This window comes from Manacus candei, unplaced genomic scaffold, assembly GCF_025592945.1.
Source record: "Manacus candei isolate 608988 ecotype Guabito, Panama unplaced genomic scaffold, ASM2559294v1 h1tg000059l, whole genome shotgun sequence".
NCBI classification, from domain to species: Eukaryota; Metazoa; Chordata; class Aves; order Passeriformes; family Pipridae; genus Manacus; species Manacus candei.
Window position 1 is genome coordinate 74,010 of NW_026138107.1, and position 26,846 is coordinate 100,855.

Below are 26,846 nucleotides of genomic sequence, written 5' to 3' on the forward strand. Positions count from 1 at the left end.
TCAGGGGTTTTCCATCCTTTTATTTATACTATTAGCTAGAGAGAAAGCATACATATCGTATCTGTCGTACAGCCGACGCCTCTTTGCACGTTTTTTTGTTTGTTTTCTTGGTTTTTTTTTGGTTTTTTTCCCCCTACTGTAAATTCCCTACGCGAGGTCATTGCCAGTTGACACGGTCACCGGTGGCATTTAAGGGCTTTTCTCCAAAATACAAACCGAGGGGCATAAAAACAGGTTTGCCATCTCGCCCCGAGTGGAAATGGCGAACAGGTGTACAAAAAAAAAAAACCCCAAAAAACTCACAAAGCCTGGGTCCTGGGTGTCGCCCTGATCGATTCTGGAGGCACCCGACCGGTTCTGCTCCAGCAAAACGTCAGGGAGGTCAGCAGTAATTTTGAAAATACGCTCCTGCAGCTCCAGTGGCAGCTCTGCAGACACAGGTGACCCCCCCCCAGCCACGCTGCTGCACCCCAACCCAGCGTGAAAGTATCCACACCTCCTTTAGTGTTCTTTTTTTTAAAAAAAAAACTCGCATGGCTGCATAAATTAAAAAACAAAATCTAAGGTATCTCTTTTTTTCTTTTTTTTTTACCCCCAAAAAAACCACTAATGATGAAGTTTTTAACCGACAATGTCATTACGTGTCATCCCCTCACTTTGTTTTTGTTTTTTTTTTTTTTTGGCAGCTTCTAGGCTTTAACCTGGAAAAACCATAACAAGGTCATCGACAAAAGTAAAGAAGTCTTCCTGGCTAACTACTATTCCCTAAAACAGAACGCCACGAATCAGCTGGAATTTTAAAGGCCCTATAAGGTAAATGTTTGTAACTATCAGAAGGAAAATTTCAGATATAAATATATATATATAATATATATTCTGCGTACAAAAGGCTCCTGTGAAGTTTTATCACCAAGACGCCACAATAGAGAAGGAAAAAGTTTCAAAGGGAACAAGAGGGACAAACCCAACACTGCGAGGCCTCCAAAGGGCGCCCACCTTTCGCTTTTTGAAGCCCTGTCACCACGACAAACTTAAGTTCTGGAAGCAACTGAAACCCCAAAATTCCGCGCGTTCGGTTTTCCTTTCCTGCTGAGAGCAAGGCGGCAAACACATTTTTAAAACCTGTTGTTTTTTTGTTTTTTTTTTGTTTTTTTTTTTTTCCGGGAGGTTAAGCAGAAACAGAAGTAAAACGTTATCTCCGGGTTATTACGGAACAGAGCCGACGTTTCACAGCCCCACCACCCTCGGGGCGCCGGGGGAGCGGGCTCTCAGTCCAGGGGCTGGGGGTCGGCGATGGGCATGGTGTGCAGCACCTCGTCCAGCAGCTGCAGGGCGCGGTGCAGGTGGATCTCGATCCAGCAGGGCGTCTCCTTGATGCTCTGCCGCGGGTAGTCGGGCCCCCAGCCCTTCACGAAGCTCATCCTCAGGATGCACAGGCGGCGCAGGTCGTCCACGCCGATGCCGGCGGCGGCTGACAGACCTGCACGGGAGGGGTGGGGTGGTCACACCGGGCCCTTTGTCCCCTGCCTGCTCAGGGACAGCTCCCCCTCGGCACGGGGACAGGGCCAGCCCACGCCTCCAGACCTCTGCTGTTCACTGGCATTCCTCACCTTCTTTTGCCAGTGTTCTGCACCCCTGAAAGGGTGCTGGAATACACATCTTTGTCAGTGTTCTGCACCCCTGAAAGGGTGCTGGAATACACATCTTTGTCAGTGTTCTGCACTCCTGAAAGGGTGCTGGAATACACATCTTTTGTCAGTGTTCTGCACCCCTGAAAGGGTGCTGGAATACACATCTATTGTCAGTGTTCTGCACCCCTGAAAGGGTGCTGGAATACACATCTATTGTCAGTGTTCTGCACTCCTGAAAGGGTGCTGGAATACACATCTTTGTCAGTGTTCTGCACTCCTGAAAGGGTGCTGCTGAAATACACATCTTTTGCCAGTGTTCTGCACCCCTGAAAGGGTGCTGGAATACACATCTTTGTCAGTGTTCTGCACTCCTTGAAGGGTGCTGAAATACACATCTTTGTCAGTGTTCTGCACCCCTGAAAGGGTGCTGGAATACACATCTTTGTCAGTGTTCTGCACTCCTTGAAGGGTGCTGAAATACACATCTTTGTCAGTGTTCTGCACCCCTGAAAGGGTGCTGGAATACACATCTTTGTCAGTGTTCTGCACTCCTGAAGGGGTGCTGAAATACACATCTTTGTCAGTGTTCTGCACTCCTGAAAGGGTGCTGAAATACACATCTTTGTCAGTGTTCTGCACTCCTGAAAGGGTGCTGGAATACACATCTTTGTCAGTGTTCTGCACCCCTGAAAGGGTGCTGGAATACACATCTTTGTCAGTGTTCTGAAAGGGTGCTGCTGAAATACACATCTTTGTCAGTGTTCTGCACCCCTGAAAGGGTGCTGGAATACACATTTTTGTCAGTGTTCTGCACCCCTGAAAGGGTGCTGAAATACACTGTTTTTGTCAGTGTTCTGCACTCCTGAAAGGGTGCTGGAATACACATCTTTGTCAGTGTTCTGCACCCCTGAAAGGGTGCTGGAATACACATCTTTTGTCAGTGTTCTGCACCCCTGAAAGGGTGCTGGAATACACATCTTTTGTCAGTGTTCTGCACCCCTGAAAGGGTGCTGGAATACACATCTTTGTCAGTGTTCTGCACCCCTGAAAGGGTGCTGGAATACACATCTTTGTCAGTGTTCTGCACCCCTGAAAGGGTGCTGGAATACACATCTTTGTCAGTGTTCTGCACTCCTGAAAGAGTGCTGAAACACAAAGCTCTCCGTGATCAGAGAATCACAGAAGGGTGGGTTGGAAAGGACCTCACAGACCATCAGTTCCACCCCACTGCCACGGGCAGGGACACCTTCCACTAGCCCAAATCCCATCCAACCTGGATTTCCAGCACTTCCAGGGATCCAGGGGCAGCCACAGCTTCTCTGGGAAACCTGTGCCAGGGCCTCACAGCCAGCAAAGAATTCCTTCCCAACACCCCAGCTAAACCTACATAAAGCAGACAGGATGAAACCCAAATGCCTTACAAAGCATGTAAACCCTCTTTAGGAAGCACAGTCACTAAACAGTTATTCCTGAGGTCTGCCAAACGCTGCATTTTCAGTGTAGGAACTCAGGCTGGTCACCTGCAGGAAGCTGGATTAGCAAAATGACCCTGCTCACAGCCAGTAAAACAAAAAGACAAAAATAAATACAGCTGGCAAGCTTCAATTCGCCAGCACGGCTAAGGCAAAAGACAAAAAAAAAGGTTTAATACATTCCTCAAAATGCCTTAAACAATTCGTAGGGCAGTCGGGAAGAGGCACATGGCAAGACAAGGAACCAAGAAAACACTGTGGCACACAAAGCAGACCGAGACATGCAAGTACTTTCACTTTTAAAGGTGCTTCAGGAACGATTTCAAGGATCTAGAATTTAGCAGCTAAGAAAACGCCAGCATAGACTAATAAAAAAAAAATATTAAAGAAAGGGAAAAACACTCTCACACACTCTTCTCTGAGGATCTTAAGTTTTTCTACACACCTGGTCAAGGGCTTTAGTTGCCCAGTAATCCCCGTTGTTTTCAGCAACATTTTTACCAGCCCAGGCACCAAAGATGGCTTTTCAATCTGGGGTCTGAGCAGCCCGAAGCACCTCCGTCTGAAGTGAAAGCACTCCCACTGTTTTCAGGTGAGGAGAACAAAAGCAAAGGGAGCTGCCTGAGGCACTTACTGATGGCTGGGGCGATTCCACCCACGGATCCCGGCCCGGGGATGTTCCCTGCCACGGCGGCAGCCTGAGCGGCAGCGGCAGCCTGGGCGGTGGCAGCCTGCTGCTGCATCTGGCGGTGGCACTGGCGCAAATCAAACACCTGGGAGTGAAAACACCGAAACGCCGAACCGGTCAGGCTCGTCAGAACCAACACGGGACAGAGCTCCCCGAACCCCACCCCCCCGCAGCCTTCCTGCGCTCCCAGAGCGGCTCCTGCGGTCCCACCACACGCCGGGGTGAAAGCGAACCTTCCCTGGCTGCTTTCGTTTCCAGCAGCAATAACCCCTTTAAGCCGATCCCTCAGAGGTTCTTCCCGTGATGTCACCACCACCGGCAGTACCAGACCCTGCCTGAAGCAGCGCCTGCTCTGGAAATGGCTGCAGGGAGGGTCACAGGCTGAAGGATGCTACAGCCTCGTTGTATTCCTGCTTTCCAGGCAAACCCCTGGACTTACAGAAAATAGGCGCATAAATTAAAAAAAAAAAAAAGCCAAGAAACAAAACACAGAAATAAACGAAAATATGAATATAAATAACAAAACAAACAAACAAATAAATGAACCGAACAGCTTTGCTTCACTGAACTGTGCTAGTCTATTCAAAAGAAATACCAGCAGCTGACAGGACTGAAGCTGCAGGTTTTGGGTTGATGGCATCCTGCACCTTTGTGATCACTAATCACTATCTGCCATCAATTAACGCTCAGGAACTCTGTTCTCACACTAGAAGGCTCGTACACAGAGGCTGTTGGGGTTTCTTTCACCTTCACTGAGTAACCTGCCTGCAAAACCGACGATTAAAAACAAATAACCCACCGCAGGTTTTCAAGCAGTTTAACACAAGACCGATTTTTTCACAAGCGTGGCTTTGTCCAAAATAAAGCTTAAAGCCTGGCAGAGGTGTGCCCAACTGAGGACCTCCCCAAAACACTTTGTTTCCACGCAGCTTCCCCCGATCTCTGGATCACTTCCCTCTCCGTAACCAGCTCAAAACACACTTCACGTTCCTACTGAATTCACACGTGTTTTCCCCGCTTCGGAGAGAAGAAGCTGACACAACCTGTGCTAAAAATCCCAGCAGCAGCTGGTTTGGACCTAAAACCACAAGAAACTGCTGGCAATGTGGCGATGAAACACAAGATGAACTTACTCTTGCAGTACCCCCACGACACGTCCAGCTTGGGGCGGTTTTTACAGGTCGCCCCAAGCGCAATTCTCAGGCCGTTCTTTTGAAGCGCCTATTTCAGCGCCTCCCTAACACCTCCAGGAGCCAAATACCCCCCCCACCCCCCCCCAGTTTTCAACCCTGGAGCCCCCAGACCAACCTTTATGTATGCACTTGGGTAGATCTTGTGCACGGCGTCCCCCGGGGCGCGTCCCGCCTCCCTGTCCAGGTAGTAGCTCTGCACGAACACCGCGTGGTCGCTCAGGCACCGCACCCACACGTCGCCTTCCCCCTTGCACTCCAGCTGCACCCCTTTGCCTATGTGCAACCTTTGGGGAGGGGGGGGGGGAAAAAAAAGAAAAACAGAGCCAATGCACCCGTGTGTTCAGGCCAAAGGAGACACGAGCAGCTCCCTCCCGCCTGCGGCGCCGCAGCTTCGCGCTCCCCGCGCGCATCTGAAACCGGAGCTGTTGGTTTAGGGGTGAGTCAGTGCCTAGTTACGTGGACCTGAGAAATGAAAACCCACCTGTGAAGTCATGCAAAGGTCTGTGGGAAACACAGAAGGCAGAAGCAGAGATATCTGATCAGCAACTACCACAATGGCAGACAGCACAGGGCCAGGACACCAAACGGGCTCAGAAGTGTAAAGTCCCACAAGTGCTTTTTTACGGAAAGTCACTCAAGAACATTAAAAAAAAAAAGGCACATTTTAATGCAGAACTGTTTGTCTGGATCACAGTCTAACATTTTGATTGTCACAACGTGACATTTACGGAGACAGGGAGTCGTTTTTCTTCCTTCTCCTTTCAAAGAGGGGGAAGAAAAGCCGCGAGATTGCTTCAGCTCTCTGTGCTTCCACATCAAAGCCCAGCCTAAGTACGGTGGGAGAATGAAAACCCAACAGCTCCCTATGAACCTCCCTTTGCTCCTTTGACAAATCTCTGTGCTGCAGCCCTTCTCACACCACCCCGTGGTGTGGAGAGCCAGCACTCAGCCCGCACACCTAACTGCACGAGTCTAACGGCACGAGTCGCTAATTCTATCCCCGAAGCAGAGCCTCTGGAAGCAAAGCAGAGAGAGGCTTGCAAGGCCTCTGCAGGGCTCTTGTCACACAGCTCACCATCCCAGAGACACAAACTCCAAGGTAAGTCAGCCCAGACAAACACACACCGCCCTGGAGATCCCACACACCGCAGACAAAAAAAAAGCACGGCCACCATCCCACGGGCAGCCGGAGCTCTCGGGGGTACCTCGCTCTCTCTATGGCTTCTGTTCTGTGCACGTTGGAAAGCTGGCCCAGGCAGAAGCGGTCTCCCCCAGAAGGATCCACGTATCCGTCCACGGTGACGATGGGGCAGCTGGAGGGGACCTTGAACGTCTCCCCGACCTGCACGTCCATCTCGAAGTACGCGATCGAACACCAGTACTCTGGGGCTGAGGAACACTCACAGTTAACCGACTGAAGGGCGCAAAAAAAGGCCTACAAATCCACCCCACACAATCAATTAAGCCTTCTGCAAACCGCAGTTGTCGTCCAGAGAGGAGTGCACGTTCACTTAAGCGGGTTCTGACAGACAAAGGCACGTCTGCGACACAGAAGAATACAATACTACACACGGGGACAAACACGGGCCTGTTGTTTCTGTCTGGGCACACGTCAGTGCTGGAGGCTTCTGCAGCTAAGATCTTACAAGTTTTTGTGCTTGTATCCTAATTCCAGCTGGATTTTGTAAGCCACCTGCACTCCTGCACTTCATAGGCACAGCTTTAAGTATAAGGAAGTTGCACGTTTATGCCCACGCCTGGCTGGGCCGGCAGGAACTAACTCTGAAACAGATCTGGCTTTGAGATACAGGGGGAATCACCTCCCAGGTGAAGTTGGATCTCTCTACCCTCCCTGCAAAGGGAACTGGATGTGGAAAGCAGGGCAACAGGGGGGAAAAAAGCACACATCAAAGATCACACACCCTGATCTTGTCTGCACACAGAGTCGGGGATGGGACAAAACCTGGAGGAATTAAGAGAGGGGGCAGAACAAAACGGCGTGTTTTCACAGCAAAGAGGTGCCTTTTAACTTCTCCTGGCTGCCTGAAAACCTGCCTGCAGAGGAAAGAGGGCTGCCTGCAAAGGAAGGAAGACCCAGACTCCCCGGAGGGCTCCACTGAAACCCAAACCCTCGAGTTAAGTGACGGAACCTGGCAGAGGAGGCAGGGTGATTTTGCACACGGGTGTCTGCTGTTTCTGTGCCACCTGGGAGCATCTGGCCTGTCAAGCCTCCTGCGGTGTGCTGTGTGTGCTTTTCGCTGTGCAGTTTCTCTCCTCAGAGGCGTTAAAACCTGAAGCTGTCACAAGCTGCAGCCACTGGGGATTCTGGGGACTCGGCACTGCTGGTGACTGTGAGGACCCGTTTTCACAAAAGGGTAACACAGCTGGGACGTGCTTGTCGGGGAGGGTAAAGGAAGTCCTGGAATCACAGGCTGGTTTGGGCTGGAAGGGACCTCAAAGCTCATCCAGCTCCACCCCCTGCCATGGGCAGGGACACCTTCCACTAGCCCAGGGTGCTCCAAGCCCCGTCCAGCCTGGCCTTGGACACTTCCAAGGATGCAGGGGCAGCCACAGCTTCTCTGGGCAACCTGTGCCAGGGCCTCAGAACCCTCAGGAATCTCTTCCCAATATCTAATATAACCCCTCTGCCAGTGGTAAGCCATCTCCCCCCGTCCTGTCACTGTATCAGCACCACAGTGCACCCAGAGCAGGAGGAGCAGAACATGATGGAATGCCCCAAAACCCCGAGAAGCTGAGGGGAAGGAGAGCTCTCCCAGTGCTGCCACTGATCCTCCCACACCACAGGCAGCACCCCCCAACAAACAGCACACTCGCTCGCCTTAAGGAACTGTTCTGGCTCTATCAGAAAACAATTAAACCGAGGTGCCTCAATTCCTTCTGGTTTATCTTCAAATAAATTGCTCCTGTCTGGGAGGACTCAGTGGGATGAAATCAACGGGGTGAAAGATCAACATTAAAAAAACCCTGTGAAATACGATTTAGCTACAGTCAAGGTTCAGCCAGCAACTATCAGCAGTTTAATTCCTGGTACTGCCCTAGTAACGGACCAAGGAATAAACAGGGAATAAACTTTTGGGCTTTTCAACTACGCAGGTCTCCGCTCCAACAGAGATGTCCAAACTCAAAATCAGATTTGTCACAGCACGGTTCCTCTCCTTCTCACAATATTAGCATATTTTTATATATATATATCTCAATATCAGTATCACATGTTAAGAGTTCACTCACCAGGATGATTTGATATAGGAGGCTGGAATGCGAGTTCGTTGTGAACTGGCCCTTTAAAAACAAAACATGCAATTCGTTTTACACCAGGAAAAAACGAGGTTTTCTTTCTTAGCTTGTTTTCCTATGAAATAAATCACACTCCGTTAAGTTTCCTCCATCACAGAACAAGCTGCCCAGCATGCTGTGGACTCGACCATAAGAGACAGTCCCTCGAGATGGGAAAAAAAGCCCCAGAGAACTCATTTTCTGAAGTAAAAAAAAAAATATACTGAATACAGTCCTGGTACGAGCCAGATTCTTCCCTTTATGAACTGACTGGGTCCCTTACAGGCTGCAGGGAGGGAAGGCTCAAACACAGTATTGTGAGCAGCAGCAGCTTTTGCAACAAGATGTCAAAGCAGGCACAACTCGGGTAGGTGTGAAACACGCAACTCGGGGAAGTGAGAAACAGCCAAGGAAAGCTCAGTGTGGCACCACCAGCCAGTCCCAAATATTAACCAGTCCCAAATATTAACCAGTCCCAAATATTAACCACGGAAAGACACGTGCACTGGGAAACATCCATGGAGTACCCACGGCACCACCGGAGCTTTTTCCACCCCGGCATGTTCCTCACAGATAATAACGATCAGTGAAGTGGGATCCCAACAGAACAGAGCAATAAAATGTAATAATTGTCTCTGCACCGCAGGTTTGTTTGTAGAGACAAGCTGAAAGGTCGTTCTAACACTGATGTACAGTATGTGCTCTCCTCCACTGACTGCTGCATGCCAGTGATCTGTATCAGAACATGTACTGTATGTTCTAATAAGGGGGATATTCTAATAAATAAACACTGGGTTAGAAAACAAAGAGCTGTTCTAGCTTTCTGCCACAAAACTTAGAAAACTCATATAAAACCCTTGTAACGCATCAACTGTGCCACGCACACCTCCACTAGAAGTTTGATCACTTTTTTTTTTCCCCTTCCCATCTCCTCTACCTTAAAACAGGAGAGACTGTTGTCCTGTTTCGTAGATGGAAAAGATTTTCAGCTCTGTGTGCTGATGCACTCGTGGGTCAGGCTGTGGCAAAGACCACTTTTATTGACAGGTGCTTTCATGCACAATGCCCCAGGAAGTTCTTTTAAACTGGCAAGTGTGCACGGACACAGGTCTTCTAAAAAACCTCCAGAAAATGAAGACAGCCAGGAATTTCCAAGTTTTGAAAGGGGAAAAAAAAAAAAATATATACCCGTGCTGAATCAGCTTCCTTTTTCTGCCAGGGAAAGGCTTAGCACAGGACTGCAGAGCTTTAAGAACAGAGGTTTTAGGAAGGAAAGGCTGGTTTTGTTAGGTGTAGTGAGAGATGTGAATATATAGGGTGTCACTACAACTGAGTTTCTACCTCTGCTGCTTCAGCAGAGGGAGGACCCTCAAGCTCTAGGCTGTCAGAACACAGTAAGGGGGGTAATGGTGGTTCTGTAACCACAGATGGAGGAGTGGGGGGTAAGGGAGGAGCAGGAATGAGCTGTCCTAGTTAGAACAGCTGGGCCCAGTTCATCCCTGTATGGGTGTAACCCAAAACTGTGTGTTCTAGAGCCTTCCATGCCATTGCCCAGAAACTGTTATCAACAGACCATTTACACCCTCTGCCCAGAGCAGCCCTGACTCCTCGGTGTCTGCAGAGGAAAGTAACTGGGTGTTAAGAGGCCTGGGAGATAGGAGAGTGTTTTTTGTCCTCATACCCAGTGTGGAACTCCCCGTCCTGAGGGAGGGACTGGGCATTCCTGCCTGAACTGCAGGATATATAATCTTGGGGTCTTGGGACTTTTTTAACCACTCCTGGGATCCAGAGGAAGACTGCAGACCATCACTCTCAGCCAGACTGCAGACCACCACTCTTGACCAGACTGCACCATCACTCCCAACCAGACTGAGACCACCACTCTTGACCAGACTGCACTACCACTCTTGACCACACTGCAACCACCACTCTTGACCAGACTGAGACCACCACTCCTGACCGGACTGCACCACCACTCTCGACTGGACTGCAATCACCACTCTTGACCAGACTGAGACCACCACTCTTGACCAGACTGAGACCACCACTCTTGACCAGACTGAGACCACCACTCTTGACCAGACTGAGACCACCACTCCTGACCAGACTGAGACCACCACTCTTGACCAGACTGCACCACCACTCCTGACCAGACTGCACCAGCCCTCTCACCAACAGTTTTTTCCCCTCTCCCTTTGCTTTGGGTTCAGGGGGGTCCCAACTAACACCACTCTGCTCATGCCCCAGGGTGCTGGGCTATGCACTTGGGTTCTGTGGGTTAAACCCAACTGTTTGTCTGCATAACCACACTTATTGTACTGTTTTATCAAACTGTTACTCCGACTTATGATCCCTCCCTGGAGCTGGGTTCCTTTCCCCACCAGTTCACCTCCAGACCAGCACATGACCCCCCCAGCCCAGAGAGCCGTGGGTGCAGGGGGGGTGTGTGTGTGAGCCCTGCTTACAGTAGTGGCTGGGGTGCATGGGCGGGTGGTGCTGCAGGTGGCCGTTCTGGTGGTGAGGGATGGTGGGTGTGTAGGCTGCCGTCCGACTCCCAGTCCAGGTCGTGGTGCTGTCTGGAGAGAAAAACAGAGACAGAGAGAGCAGCGGGTTGGTTTTTAAGGGGGGTTTCTCCGCGTCTCCCTTCTAATTCCTCTATATTCCTGCTGAGCATTTCGGGAACTGGTTTTGGAAAGCTAAGAGGAGTGCACGTATGTGAATACTCACTGTGGTGGTAAGTGGCTGGCTGAGCTGTAAACCCATTCTGCTGAGTTCCTGGCTGAGGCCCTGAAGCAATCTGTAAGAGTCCATCACTATGGCTACCTGTCAATATACTGGTAGGTTGACCTGGTAAAAGAACACACTACCTATTCATGAACGTTCCAAAATTTTAATTAAGAAGAGCTCAGCACTACTTGGGTAGGAAAATACACCCCAAACTAAGGGCAACTGCAAATACACAGTTCCTACAAAGTCTGGTTTCAAGTATTTTAATTTCCACCCGCCAGAGTGTCTTGGGAAACCTGAACCAAAATGCTCTGCCATCAGACAATTTTGACTCTGACACCTTTTGTCTTGGTCACATCTCACCCTGCAGTTTGAGAGGAAAGAAAAAGAGGTGCCACAGCTTCTACTGGGAGTAGGTTTGGTGTGAATCCAAACAGGCCAACAGCAGGTCCAACAAGCTGCTTGTTTTCAAGCATGTTTTAACTACTGTTCCTAAGGAGGACACTCACTTAAAGCTTATGTTCCTCCAAAACACACTGACCAGCACTTTACTTTTACAAAGAGTGCTCCAACAGAGCTTGCATACATCACTGGACTCCTTCCTCAGAAAGCTGCTGTGCTTTCTTTTTTCTCCCAAATAAATATTTCAAGAATTGTCTTACATTCAAAGTAAAATTACAGATATTTCACAGCAGGCTAGCGGGATTTGACTTCAAAAGGCTTCAGCTCAGCCATTAACTCTAAACTGATCAGCAGTTTCACAAGTACACTTGCACTCTCAAACTGGTGTGGCTAGCAGAATCTAACACATCGAGAACTTGAACTAAAACCTAAAAATTAGCTTTTTTTTTTTTTTTTTCCCGCCCACTTGGCTCCAGCAATTATAGCAGCGATGAGAAAAAGTTACTGACTACGAACTGTTGTGCAAAGGCAACACAGTTAACTGCCTATCCTTTTTTTTTCCTCTGCTGGAGACAAACACAGGCATCACATCTCAGCTTGGCCACCCCATCCTTGGCTTTAGGGGGGAAAAAAACAAAAAACAAACAAACAAACAAAAAAAGCTGCCAGCTAAAATTGAAGAACGTTAGGAAAACATAACTGAGATCTGGTAAAACGAAATCAATCCCATTCACACCAGGTCCTTCAGGGGAAACCCCTCCAAACCCTGTGGTGCCCCTGCCTGAGGGCTGCAGTGCACGTAACTGCTCTGCTGTGAGCTGTGGTGCTGGGACACCAGGCTCTTCCTTCCACTCGTGCCAAACTCACACAGAGGAAAGAAAGGAAAAACTTCAAGGCAGACTCGTGGAAATGCCAACCAGGGCTGCCACTTGGGTGGCACAGCGGGCCTTGGTAAAAATAACCAAGTCAAAACTGGAAGACTAAAGAAACTGCCTTAAAATCTCCTGATTCTGCCACCTGACAGCATTACCCGTCTGCTGTTCTGCTTGCTGCTGTCACAAGACAATAACTTCATTTCTGCAGCGATCAACAGCAACAGCCACAACGCCCTGCTGGAGGTTCTGACATTCTGTCACTGAACCTCGGCACGGCCGGAACAGCCTCGTAAGACTCGCGCCAGCGGCCCCGAAAACAAGGCTGGGTCACCCTGCTCCAGGTTAAAGCCCGGCTTTTAACTCTCAGATCGTATCGCCACACGCTTTGATCAGCGTGGTGCAGCAGCAGCAGCACGGCTGCCGTTGCAGGATCTGCCCTGGCAAAGCTCAGCCCCTCTGAGCTCCGGCGCTCTCACAGCGTTCCCGCGTCAATCTCGATGATCTTACTTGTTGAAGCCACGGGAATGTTGGGAAAATTAGTGGTGCTGGTAGTGCTAGCCTCAGTGGGAGCTAACATGGCTGGGGTGCTATAAGGCTCTGTCGAGGCCCTGTTACTTGGTGGGTGCTGGATGGTCTGCACGGAGTGTCCCTCGGCGGAGCTCAGCGACGGCTGCCCCTCGTAGTCGTGGACGTACTCGTCCTTCACCAGCATGCTGGATGGAGCTGTGGACACACACAGAGGGGCTCAGCACACACCCAACCACCCCCAGCACTCGGCACAAACTGCGCTATTTTCGAGCAATAGCGAAGCCATTAGAAACTGGAGGACTTAAACTGCACAAGCGTTGCCAAAGCACTCCTCTAAATTACAAATAAACAGCTCCGAGCCGGCAGCGGGGAATTTTGAGGCATGGCTGGATGGGAAAGCAAGCTGTTTATTTTGCTTAATGCTCTCAGGCAAGCAGTTTAGTCCCACAGGCAGCAGACTTTCAGCAGCGTTTTGTCTTGTGGTCCATCATTATTTGATCGGACACGGTTAATAAAAGGGAAAAACATGCTTTTTGTCAAGCAACTAAACGAATGTTAAGGCAGCCAGCTAACAAGCCAATTCTTAGCGTACAAGCAAGAACACACATAAAGCCCCTCACGAAAAAACATAATTCACGAGCACAGCACTAAAAACTTCATGCATCTCCCTGGAGTAATTTCAGGCAACTCCCACGCAAATCGACTAGAAACATTAAATTCAAATTCAAAGACCCCATAAAGCTGCTCCATATTTAACAACAGCAGCCAGTAACCCAGGGTATTCCACATGCAGCCTAAGGAAACCACCACCACTGCCACTACAGTGACTTATTTCTGTATTTGCTGTTGAGCCTGTCCAAACAAAACCCTCGCGCCACATCAAGCTCCTGCGCTCGCCTAAAACGATGTTAAAAAACCTGACAGTAATTTTTTTTTGGTGGGAAAACCAGCGGGCAGGAGACACAAGGAAGCACTCAGTGATGCATTTAACTGCTGGCTGGTGAGCTCGGGCTCTGCACAAAAGGGTCGTTTGTCAGAAGGCAGGAGTAAAGGTACAAATTAGCAGAGATGAGCGCACAGGTTAAAACTTGTGAAGTCGAGTTTGATGGGTAGTTTGGGGGGTTTCAAGTCATTTTTGCTAAAAACCACCGGGTCACACGGATTTCTTTCTCTGTGAATTTGTTCTGGAAGGAGAATGAAATCGGTTTTGAAATAAAAGCGGTTACCAGGCGCAACCTCGGATTCCTGAACAACGCTCATCGGGCATTTTTAACGTCCAATTTCTCTCAGGTTTCAGGGGAAGCAAGAGTATTTAGGCCCCTGCAGTCAACTGCAGAATTTTTACCATTTTCTTCTTCAACTGCTAATTAAACTGCAAGCGTTCATTTATTCCCAATTCCATTAACCAGCGTGTCAATCCACACGGTTTTGGGTGTCCTTTTTATATTAATTAGCATCGTTCAAGGTTTTTTGTTTTCCCCCTTTTTGTTTGTTTGTTTGGCTTTACAAGTCGGAGGCAATGAACGCAGAATGCAGGCACCAGCTTGGCTGAGGCCTCCCTTTGAGGAATTTATCAATACCTGCCTCTCACACGCTGCCTAGGCAATTTAAAGGACTCATGAACACTTCCTCGGCTGGTTTTCCAGAGCCAGAGAGACAAATGCACCGCCATCTGCTCTTGATACTCCCTCCCAGAGAGACAGGGGAACAAACCCTGTACCTACTGCAGGGTTTTAACACAGTTTGTGCTCACAGAAATGCAGCAGCAGCCAGAACTACTTACCAGAACTCTGTAGAGTCAGCCCTGATAGATCTTTAAAGATAAGAAAAAAAAAGGGGTTGTGGAGGATTATATACACAAATCTTCGAAAGTGTTTAATCAGTTGCAAGCCTTTAAAGATTAGTACTGCAGACCTCACTTATCAGACCCCCTCCATCACAGCACAAGTTTCCAGGCTAAGTTATCCCTGGGACACACATCAACTCCAGGAGCTGTGTGCAAAGCCAACAGAAAGGCTTAAACAAGAGCCACGACCCCCTTCCTTCAAATTTAGGATAAATAAAAGGCAGAAGAACAACTCCCTGCAGAACAAGGACGGGAGCACGGGAGCAATTTGTAACCAGATCACTAAAAGTTAACGTTTCTGACTCGAGCCTGCGTTTTCTAACGCTGAAAAACGTCTCACAACTCAATTCCCACTGTTCCATTTTAAATCAAGAGTCTACTCACCGATGCCAGGCGACACTACACGCTCATAATGGTAAGGGTTTACACAGACACTGTCACATTTTAAGTCAAAAGCATACTGACAATATTTAACATGCTTGAGTTCATTTTTATGAAGATCGGGCCACCTCCAAAGACGGGCGTAAATCACATGAGGGAATCCCTTGCGACCAGCCACCTAAAAAGCCAGACACAAAAGTTGATTGGGAAGGTAGCAAGAGGCATTTTCGTCTCACAAAAGGCATTTTCACTTCACAGAGTGAGAAAGCTGGGAGGGGGACAAACAGCAACACACCCTCACTCCGCCATCAAAATATATATATATATGTATATAGGTGCATAAAAAAAGGTGGTGTACGCTTTACCCGAGCTCTGCAATCAGCAGAAATAAATCTCCATGAGGGTTTTGCTACAGTTAAGTCGACACTGGGTGGTTCTTAAGTAAAAAAAAAATAAAAAAAAAAATCACTGGATGCAAAATGGCAGAAGCAGAACTTGTGCTCAGCGTAGCTCGTGTGGTCACCTTCCTCACGTGAAGGAGCTGTGCCCCAGGGAGAAGAGGAACGAGGCACTAGAGCTACACTTTTAAGGGATTTACAAGCAGAAGGATGCCAATCGTTATGCTGAAGGGAAAAAAAAATTAAATAAATAAATTGGGGGGGGGGGGAAATGGGTCTAGGGTAGAGGGAAAAGCTAGAGCCAGCAAACATGACATCTGCCCTGGAACGAGGAGACCACAACCCCAGCTGCACAGGGACTGAGCCCTGACGGTGCAAACCCCCAGTGCAGACTCCTTGGAGTGCCCCAGCAAGGGACCACGGGCCTCTCTTCACAGAGCTCAGAGAAGCCTGCAGTGAGAACAGGGGATGAGCCAGCCGGATCTGTTACGTGACACACGCACAGGCTCGTTTAGAACGGCTGATCCAACGCCTTCTGCTCCTTCTGGGAAAAAAAACAGCAACCACTGCGGCCAGTCCAGAGCTCCAGCCACAAAACAAGCCTACAAACAGGGGCGAGGGGGGTGCAAGAGAAGAGCTACCCTCCCTCAACACTCCGGGGAAACCTGCGCCGCTCACTTGCGCCCCAGCTCCAGCGGGAGGAAAACGTCTGGTGTTTTTTCACTTGTACTGACCTGAAGCCTCCCATCCAGCGTTCTCTGTATTGTAACACACTTGCTAGGATGAGCTCCGTTTGTGGTTATGGCTGTAATCAAAGAATCCAATTCATCCTTTTTCTCCTTCAGCTTTTTAACTAAGCTTTCGATTGCGCGCTTGGCAAAAGTTTCGCTCTCTCCACCTTGTCGATGGCACATCAAGCTGTGAACAATGCTCAGACAAGCATCATTACTTGTTGGCGTGTTAGTAATAGACATATTGTCCATTTGTCACAGCTTTTTTTTTTTCTTTCGGGTCAAATGTCAGTTTTGGGGGCTGTTACGACTTTCAGGCTGATGAACAAGAGATGATCCAAGTTAAGGGTTAGATGTACTGTCCCTTGGGTAAAACCTAGGAGGAAAAAAATATCTGCATTAGAATTGGTTTTTTTGACAAATTGCAGATCATGTTTTTCTAAGGAAGTCTGTGGTTTTTTTGCTCCTCTTATTTTCAAGCTTAAGTGCAGGATATTAAAAGCACACGAAAAAAAAACTGCATTGCTTGTCCCGTGGTAGCCAAAACATGCTTAAGACACTGCTTGCACAGTTTTCAGATACAAGATTCATTTTTCCCCTAGTAACAATATTTAAATAAAGATGATAAGTTTGTATACATGTGCACCTATAGTATGTACACACAGGAAGGGAAGGGTCATTAAATGAGTCAGGAAAAGGAGGACGGTGACAATGAAACCAAGTGAGAACACTGACTGGGAGTCAAGGGGCATTGATTTAAAGGGAATCTGAACAGTGAAGAAGCATGAATGCACACCAGAATCATCTGCCACCTTTATTTAATAACCCTGTTCATAGTTCAGCTATGTTCTGACCTCGGACTAACTCTATTTCTCTTTGCTAATCAGAAAGGCAAAAAAACTGCACCTGGCCATTAGCTCGAGAGACATTTCAGTAAATCAGTACTGTGTGTATCTTTAGACACGAAAATCCCAACGTTTGTCCTTAATTGTTTGTATCCAGCCTCTTCTGGATCAAGGCAAAGCAACTGAAGTCACTAAAAAATTGTCACAATTCCAAATTGTCTGGGACAGAACTGCCCTAATTACAGCAAATACAAGATGAGGGATGAGCGTGTGTGTGTGTGTGTCCCTCCCCTCCCCGTTTGTTAAGGACCTGCAGTGGTTTCTGGTCATGAAGTCACTGCTCTCACAGCCAGCAGACCCCCATCCTTTGGAAGCTTCCTTTAGTTTAAAGAGCTGGCCTGATTCTCTCAGTTCTGAACGAGCTAATTACTACACTTCACCCAGAAACACAGGACGGCGGGTTCTGTGCAGCCACAGAGGAGGAGCCTAACGCTGCCAAAAAGCTGCTTCGGTTCTTCAAGCAGGTCTGGCTTCGGGGAGTCACCAGCTACGGGCTCTGCCTTCCTTAGGACACCGGCAGCAAACACACAGAAGTGATTTTACTGTGTTTACTAAGCTTAAAGCATAAGCCCTTCTGAAACTACCACGCTGTTCTCGACAATGTAAATACAGTATATCCGATTTCAAGAGTTCGGGGGGGTGGGGTGAAAAAGGCCTGCTCACATCATACCCGAGGAACACAACCTGTTACTGCCCTGGAATTTTCCATGTTACTGGAGGTACGGGAGTAGCAGGTATTTATTGGGAACAGAAACGCGTCGCACGGGAGCGAGAGCGGAGCGTTGATTTAGCGATTCGGGGCACCACACAGATCGCAGTGGGGAGGCCCTGGCTCCCCTCCTGGTAAAAGGAACACTGCAGCACAAACCCGGCACCGTCACAAAAGGACACACGAACCCTTCCTCGTTTAATGTCTTCCACGATTTCGACTCGGATGCATCACACTTTGGTACACAACAGGAAAAAAAAAAAAACAAACCCAAAACTGCGCAGATCCTTCCCCCTCCCTCCTTTCTCAACGCTCTCCTTCTTTCATGAGGACGCTTCCGCACACCTAATTTCTCCCAAAGGGTAAGAAGTCTGAGTTAGATCACAGATTTTACCTAGCTGTTAAGAGTTTCTCCCTCCCCTGGTTTGTTTTTTTTTTTTTAATGCGCTTCAACTCGACAAGCCCCTTTTCAAAACTCGAGCTCTACCTGCCAGTCATTCTCCATGGCAACCCACGCTCCTACAGATCGCTCACAACCTCGCAGATCCACGGATCTGCAGGAGCCTGCCAGCTAGAGCATGGCTCTGCTCAGACACAAAGCAGCACCCCCAGATGGATGTGCAACACGCAAACGGCAAACGAGCGGCCCGATAAAGCGATTTAGCCGGAAGAGCTTCAAATAAAGACACGCTTGAAATTAGACACGCGGCTCCATCTCCCACGCCCCTCGAAACCGTGAATGAGAACCTCGCCTGGCGACTTGGGGAGGGCTTGGGATCAGGCAAACAAAACCCGATTCAAGAGGAATTATCTCCAGAAACGTTGAGTCACCCCCCCTCCGGCTGCCACCGCGCTCAGCGGGAGCTCCCGACAGCTCAGCACTTTTTGAGAGCCAGGCCACTTGCTCAGGGTTTCCAGCGCTGCCACGGGCTGCCGGTGTGACCCAGCAGTGCCCCGGGCAGAGCTCCTGGGTGCCCGGGGGAGAGGGGGACGCTGAGCAATGCCGTGACACGTTTCCTCGGCGCTGTTCCGCCGGCGAGCCGGCTTTTCGCACCCCACAGATTCAGTTCCTCTCAAAACGGCTCCACGAGCCCACCCCTGCCCGAGTCACACTTTCGAGAGGTGCCTTAACACCTCCCTTACTACGCGGCTCCCATGCGTGCAAATAAAAGCAGAACGCAGTCCCAGTGCCTTGTATTTTTAGGAGGTGGCCTCGGGAGACGAGGCTCCTGCCCGGCCTCAGGGGGTGTTCTGCCAAACAACACCGTGCCCGTGGGATGCCACATCCACCCTGATGGGAGAAGGGATGCTCAGACTCACCCCTCGGCACACCCCCTGCCTGAGGAGGCGACCCCACACCACAGCCCAAGCTCAGGGGAATACACGGGGCCAAATGCAAAGTCGAGCAAAGATCTCCTCAGTTCCCCCTAATCAGGAATGTGATGGAAACAGGAGTGAGTGAGTGCTTTGGTGGGGGAAAGGGGGCAGAGAAAAGAGACAGGGAACATGAGGAAAGCAGCAGGAGGTCACAGCACAAGCTCTCAGCTTCACCCACCACGGAACAAAAAGGTGTTTCTCACCCTTTTGCTCTGGTGAGATGCACACAGAACTGACTAAAAATAAAGGCACAAGCTGATGTAAAATGCTAACAAGTCACAAAGTCACAGAAAAGTACCTGATTACATTCAGACTCCGTGATTCTAAAGATCTTTCCCAACCTCACCAATTCCCTGACACTACCTAATACAAAGCGATTTATTTCCACAACTAAGAATTAACAAGTGAATTACAAAACAAGCAAACAACAACCAGTGTTCTACAACAGCCTCAAGTACTGGCACCAGAATAAGAACCTCTGCAGAGGAGCTAAATCTGAGAGACAAAAAGAACGTAGTGTGGACTTACCTAGGGTGGCAGTACCACTGCTGAGCTCTCACACCAGTGCCCTCCCTGTATTTATACCTCCCTTAGGGACAGGAATGCAAAACAGGCACCACGCTGACCCAAACTGTTCCACTGTTTTCAGACCAACTGAGACCTTGTCCCTCAGAACACTGATTATTTTAGGGGCATGATTAGAAAGCAGGGACAGGGTGAACGCCCAGAACCTTCTGCGAGGACCTTGCTCGGAGCCCCCAGGACAGCATTTCCCTTCTGGGGGAACAGGGCGCCCCCGGGTCAGCCAGAAAACACACAAAAAGCACACGGGGGGACAAACAACACTTTTATGGGAACAGACACTTAATATCCCACCTCGTTTGACAGTGTCCCCTCAGCTGCACCAGCAGGGCAGCGTTACGGGCTAGCACAGCCTAAGAACAAGGGCTCTTACATGCCAGAAACCACGGGTAAGGAAAACAGCGTGAGGGCACGGCTTCCAAATACCTGCAGCAACTCTTCGGGGCAGCAAATTAGGCATTTAAGAGATAGGATCGCCTGGATGGCCTCACAGGAGGCCAGAGAGCTGCCGAGGTACGTTTCAGTTTGGAGTTCTTTGCCAGAAAAGCAGGCAGGCACACGGAGACACGGTCTAAGAAAGGCACAGGGGTTTCAGAAAGAGAAGAGAGTCCTTCTGATTTTGGTGGATGGGGAAAAAGAAAAACCCCACATGGCATTAATTTCCTTGCTTTCACAGGGGTGTTACTACAGCTGTGCAAGAGCTCCTCCGAGACACAAGGGGAGGGGGCTGCCAAAATAACACGAAGACCTCACCCAAACCCCTGTGGAAGTGTTTTTGCCAAGCAAGTCCTGAAACCGATCTGAAAAAATCCCTTCCTCCACACAGTTCCCGTCTCCAGCGCTGTGATCTGGCCGAGAAGTTAGGAACCCGGGCCCTTAAAAAGGACTCACACCGCAAACGAGCAGTTTGCACCCTCGCAGGAGGTTTGCCCTCCCCCTCTCCTCCCACAGAAGCCGCAGTTTGGGGAGAAAGAACCATCAGCCCCAAACGCGGAAAGGAAAGGAGAGACAGACCGGGGCAGCTACGGATGGAGCTGGGAGCCAGGGATGTAACCCCGAGGAATACGATCCGGGCCATCAGCAACCCCACAGCCCAGGCAAGGCAGCTAATCCGGGCCGGGCACTGACACACACACACACACACACACGACCCCGCTCACTTACAGTGGGGGTTGGAGCCAATGGCAGCTGGGGAGGGATCAGGTTCACCAAGAAACCCAGTCTAAAAATGTGACAGCCCAAATGCCACCGGATAATTACTTTTGAGACACGGGCAGAAGGCCAACACACACACACACACACACACACACACACACACACCCCCTCCACGTTGCTCTTTTAGCATGTGTGTGTTGCACTCCTTCACTTCCCACAGCAAAACCAGTGTTTTCCAAACCTGAGACCGCCTGAGGCCCCTGGGAGACTCCCCTGTGTTTCACTGGGCGAACTGTGTGAGAAACAGTGTGACTAGGAGGGATCAGGTGACACCTCGTTTTAAAAACCAGGACGCTGATTGCAGCGTTTGAAGAGGGGAAAAAAACAAAACAAAACAAAAAAACAGTTAAGAAATATAACGCGGCCTTGGCACAACGGGAAAAACAGATCCTGCAGGTGTCAGGGCTGCAAAGGGAAAGCTTTCTGTGGAGAAAGAGGTTCCACATACAGACGTGGTGCTGGTGGGAAGGCTGATGGACGCGACAGGGGAATGCACAGCACACACACTGACACGCCAGAAAGAAGAATCCGAGATGGACTTGTGGCCGCACGCACCGAAATAAATAAATAAACCCTCGTGATGGAAATTCAGACAGAAATTCACTGTGAAGTGAAAATCAAAGAAAAAAAAAAAGGTTTTACACGTGCTAACGTGGCACTTCTGGGGCCCAGGAAGCCTTTAAAACAGCGAGGCAGAGAGAGGGTTGCCATCCTTTCGCACAGGCTGCTCAGAAAGCAGCCTTGTGTCACCCCAGAGAATTCAAAGATCATCCCTACACGATCACTGCAGGCCCCTTCCAGCTGCACCGCTCCGTTCCAAGTAACAGGAGCACAGATTTCTAGCAGCAGCTATGCAGAAACGCTCCGTGACACGATGTCCACACAGGAGCCCGAGAATTCCCAGTCCCAGCGCGCCCGTGTGAGGGCTGGTGGCACAAACAGGGAATCCGTGTGTCCCGTGGCATTCCCTGGGCTTCTACCCACGCCATAAATCCTGAGACACCTTGGCCACGATCCATCACAACACACACACTGCAGAAAGGGTCTGGGCAAAGTCAGCAAATCTGCAGGCAGAACATCCCCCCCCCTCGGTGATGAGCCACGACTTAGGTGAACGTTACCACCACGGCCCTCCAGGAAAAAGAAATAAAAGCAAAAAGGAAATGAAAGCATAAAAGCATGCATGTTGCAGTCACAGAGACAGATCACGGTCAGATGGAGCCCTGTGGTGCCTCAGGAAGTGCAGAGGATGCATATACTGGGGTGGGGGGGGAATGAATTAATGCAAAATGCACTGGAAAGACCGAAAACGCGTTTCCAGGCTGCAAACACAGAGGCAGTTTCCGGAGGAGTACGCCTAAGGAAAAACAAGAACTGCTGGCTTGAAGCTGCCCCTGGTGCTCTGGGGATGGGGTTTATCAGTGACAGCCACCCCAGACACAGACCCACAGCATTCTGGTACCAGGCAGCAATGGACTGGCTAATTGGAACAGTGTGCAAATTGACATCTCGCTAAAACATCTCACACCAATAAAGGACAAGGAGGGCTCTTGCATAAGCTGCTGCCTCCAAAATTAGACAAACACAAGGATGTCAGGGAAGCAGCGTGCAGGTTTGATGGCTTTTAAACCACCAGAACATCACCACGGGGTTTTGCTGTTTAATAATGCAAAGGGGCAGGAGTTTTATGGTAAAACACGATAAAGAAAAAAATCCATAAACCAGTAAAACAAAAGGCAGCCCATGATCTGATGGAGATATGAATAAGTGATTAAACTGCAGATACTTTCCAGCACATTAGACTATTATCTACTTGCCCAAAGGGTGAACAGGAACAAAATGTTTGCAAGAAGACATAAGAACAATCAGCATTAAGGAGCAAGAGAGAGAGCACAGAGGAGGCACTGCACTCCCTCTGTTCCGTACAGCAAGAGCCTAACACTCCCCAGAACACTATTTCTGTGCTTCTATCTGAATCATCAGTATCAGTTCTGCTCGCCTCGCTGTCACAGTAGCTACCAAAACTTAAGACACACAGGGCAGCATAAAAAGGAACTGGAGAAGAGCTTTAAGACCACTCTGAGCAGCAACTGCTTCACCCCAACGTAAACCCGCGTCTGGAAAGCGGGAGCAGCCATTCCTCTGCGGGAGAAACCCGTCCCTTTGCTCCCTCCCAGCCCCCACCTGTGCGCTCCAGCTGCTTCCAGAGGCGCTTCCCAAGCGCGCCGGGGGCTGATCCTGCCGAGGGAGCAAACCCTCCTGCTGCACGGGGGTTTAAAACCCGGCTCCAGGTTCTAAAAACAGCAGCAAAGACACATCCCTGCCTTTGAGTGCACGGGGGGCAGGACACGGTGGAAAAGGTGGCACTACTGGGACGGTGTGACTGCGCACAGAAAGTTTAGTTCCACACATTTGTTCCCCCGTCCCCTCTCTCTAAGTTTTATTTCTGTGAAAGCACACAGCTGGAAAAAAAAAAAAAAACAAACCAACAAAACAACTCCTCTTTTCAATACAGGCTTCTGTATGGTCAGAGAAGGAAGACCTGCATGTTACACCACACAGACTACTCTGCTACTGTTCCCACGACTCAGACCCAGCCCCTCAGCTCCCCTCCTCATCCCATCACCTGGGAGGAGGTGAAAACCTGGGAGACACCACGCTCAGGGAGCAGCAGGGGTTGGAATTCTTTGCCCTGTGGAATGACAGAGCAAACCTGGACTCAGAGGATCCTGCAAGACCAACCCCTCTGGCAGGGCAAACAGTAATTTGCCAAAACCTCACAGGCAGAGGAAACGACTGTGGCTGCACCAGGCACCAAAAGGAAGAGTGGAGCCCTGCCTGGGCAGAAGTGGTGTGATTTCTCACTGGTTTCAGTACCCCAGCGATAGGTGTATTAGATAACATCTGCTCTTTGCTGTAATCTGCACCGGGGATAATGTTCCCTGCGTTTGTTTGAGCTTACCCAAAAAAAAAAAAAAAAAAAAAATCACCTCTGGGCAAAGCAAGCATGGAAAATTCCAGCCCCAACCAAAACTGGAGTCTTTCACTAGGCCAACGACACAGAAAAACAGAGCCCTAAAACTCCGGCAAGGCCCCTGACCGGATCTGCTCTCAGCACCTCTGTTCTCCACCAAATCTGTTGATTCCTCCCAAAACTCACATCCCTGCCGGCCGGGCCTGAACGCGTTATGTAAAGAGCCACCTCCTTAATAAGGGAATCCTAATCAGCCCCGGAGACAGCCGTGCTTCTCCCGAAGCAACTCTGCTCCCCTTTGAAACAAACTTGCCGCACCGATATTAAACGCCCGTGCTTATGCAACAAGCAAAGCCGGGGAGGCCCACGAACGCAGAGCGAAGGAGAAGACACTCCTTCCTTCCTTCCTTCCAGCGGCAAGGCGAGAGAGGAGGGCCGGCAGGACGGGCTGCCTCCTCATCGGGAGCAGGACCGTGTGTGTGTCACGGACCTGCAGTGCCGAGCAGAGGGTCCGCGGCACGGCAGCCCCGCAGTGTCACAGGTGACGCCGGGCCCGGACCAGTCCCCCTGCCCTGCTGACAGCGGCACTCCTCACCGGGGCGGTCCGGGAAGGCCACAGTCCCGCCCTGTGTCCGGGGACGCCCGGTGTGCAACAGCTCGCTTTGGGCTCGAAGTGACACAACACCCGGCGCGCAGCCGGGTCACCCCACAAACCACGCACCCCACAAACCATGCACCCCACAAACCACGCACCCCACAAACCCCGCGACCCGCCCGCGTCGGCCACCCGCCTCCCCCAGAGCCAAACCCAAACCCGCCGGGACCTGGGGGGAATAACCCCTGACTGACACCCCTTTGTGCCCCCAAACCCGCCGGGACCTGGGGAGAATAACCCCTGACTGACACCCCTTTGTGCCCCCAAACCCGCCAGGACCTGGGGGCAATAACCCCTGACTGACACCCCTTTGTGCCCCCAAACCCGCCGGGACCTGGGGGCAATAACCCCTGACTGACACCCCTTTGTGCCCCCAAACCCGCCGGGACCTGGGGAGAATAACCCCTGACTGACACCCCTTTGTGCCCCCAAACCCGCCGGGACCTGGGGGCAATAACCCCTGACTGACACCCCTTTGTGCCCCCAAACCCGCCAGGACCTGGGGGCAATAACCCCTGACTGACACCCCTTTGTGCCCCCAAACCCGCCGGGACCTGGGGGCAATAACCCCTGACTGACACCCCTTTGTGCCCCCAAACCCGCCGGGACCTGGGGAGAATAACCCCTGACTGACACCCCTTTGTGCCCCCAAACCCGCTCGCAGCGCCGCTCCCTGCGGCCCCAAATAACGCGGCAGATTCCCACGGAACCACCCCGGGGAGGGGAGGGGAGGGGAGGGGGGAGGGAAGGCGAGGACAGCGGGATAAGTTTTTTTTCCCCCCAGCGGGGTCAGGGCGGCTGCACAGCTGCCTAAAATAACACCAAAAGTTTGGGGGCGCGAGGGAGCGGGGAGGGGGGAATGTGTTCCTGTATTTTGTCGGCGAGGGAAGGCGGGGAGGCGGGGAAGGGGTGAGGAGTGGGGGAAAAGGGGGGGAGAAGGGGACGGGGAAGGAGAGGGGGAAGGGGTAGGGAAGGGACCGGGAAAGGCGGGGGGGATGAAAGGGAAGGGCCGGGAAACAAGGGGGAAAGAAGGTGGGGAAGGGGCCGAGGAAGAAAGTGGGGAAAGAGGCCGAGAAGGCGGGGAAAGGGACGAGGAAGAAGGTGGGGAAGGGGCCGAGGAGGTGGGGAAGGGGCCGGGAAGGGGGCTGGGAAGGGTCCCCGGAAAGCTCCCGGGAGGGGCCGGGGGAAGGGCCCGGCAGCCGCGGCGGGGCGGGCGGGGGCCGGGCGCGGACGGTACCTGGGCCGCTGCGCGGGCGCGGCCCGGGCCCGCCGTGAGGGGCGGGCGGGGGAAGGCCCGCGGCCTCCGCCCCCTCCTCCCCTCCGCGGGCCGCGGCCGGGGCGGGGCGGCGCTCGCAGGGGCAGCGGGGCGCGGGCCGCCGGCCGGCCCCCGGCGCTGGCTGTGCCGCGGTGCCCGCTGTGCCCCGCTGTGCCCGCGGTGCCCGCGGTGCCCGCTGTCCCCGCTGTCCCCGCCGCCGCTCCCGCCGCTCCCGCCGCCGCGTCGTTGTTGTGTCGCTGTCGCGGCCGCCCCGACACGTCCGGGCCCCGCCGCGCACGCGCCACATCCGGGTCACGCCGCGCCTGCGCGCCGGCGGGGAGCGGCGCGGGCGGGCGCGAAGGCGCCGCGTTGGTTTTATGGTTGGCGGGTCCCGCGGTGCCGCGGGGAGGGCGCGCGGGTGAGCGGCCGGGGGGGCAGCGGCGCGGCTCCAACCGATGGCGGAGAGATTCGGGTGGGAAAAGCCCTCCCGGATCATCCAGTCCACGCTGTGACCCATCCCCGCCTTGTCCCCCGGGCCAGAGCGCCGAGTGCCACGTCCAGGCATTCCTGGGACACCTCCAGGGATGGGGATCCATCACCTACCTGAGCAGCCCCTGCCAAGGCCTGACAGCCCTTTCCGTGAAGAAATTCCACCTGATGTCCAACCTGACCCTCCCCTGGCACAGCTGGAGGCCGTTCCCTCTCCTCCCGTCCCCTGTTCCCTGGGAGCAGAGCCCAGTTCCCCCCTGGATCCATCAGGTCCCCCCTGAGCCTCCTTTTCTCCAGGCTGAGCCCCCCCAGCTCCCTCAGCCCCTCCTGCTGCTCCAGACCCTTCCCAGCTCCGTTCCCTTCCCTGCACACGCTCCAGCCCCTCAGCGTCTCTCCTGTCCGAGGGTCCCAGACCTGCCCCAGCGCTGGAGGTGCCTCAGCAGGGCCAGCACAGGGAGGGCACTGCCCTGGGGCCGTGAGGGCAGCCCCAGCCCCTGGACACGGGCGGCAGGGAGAGGA

General features: G+C 51.6%; 1 protein-coding gene across 2 annotated transcripts; it reads right to left on the reverse strand.

Annotated features, from left to right (window-relative positions):
- SMAD4 (SMAD family member 4) lies at positions 1-25,983 on the reverse strand. Of its 2 annotated transcripts, XM_051803706.1 has the most exons (12): positions 25,821-25,983; positions 16,170-16,542; positions 15,041-15,215; positions 14,594-14,623; positions 12,790-13,005; positions 11,006-11,125; positions 10,744-10,854; positions 8,234-8,284; positions 6,190-6,373; positions 5,100-5,268; positions 3,738-3,876; positions 1-1,480 (listed from the first exon to the last, which is right to left on the reverse strand). In XM_051803706.1, the coding sequence occupies exons 2-12, from the start codon at positions 16,416-16,418 to the stop codon at positions 1,269-1,271; spliced, it is 1,656 nt and encodes a 551-aa protein (XP_051659666.1). In that variant the 5' UTR covers positions 16,419-16,542; positions 25,821-25,983; the 3' UTR covers positions 1-1,268. The 2 variants fall into 2 exon arrangements, with proteins under 2 accessions (XP_051659666.1, XP_051659667.1); XM_051803707.1 differs by lacking the exon at positions 11,006-11,125.
- Positions 25,984-26,846: the final 863 nt, after the last annotated feature.

Excerpts from the sequence above, each read along its gene's own strand:
- SMAD4 (XM_051803706.1), bottom strand. The coding sequence starts at position 16,418 with ATGGACAATATGTCTATTACTAACACGCCAACAAGTAATGATGCTTGT. Across the intron at positions 5,269-6,189 it reads GAAGCCATAGAGAGAGCGAG|GTTGCACATAGGCAAAGGGG; the intron begins GTACCCCCGAGA and ends CCCTCCCCAAAG. Across the intron at positions 3,877-5,099 it reads ACCCAAGTGCATACATAAAG|GTGTTTGATTTGCGCCAGTG; the intron begins GTTGGTCTGGGG and ends TTTCACTCCCAG.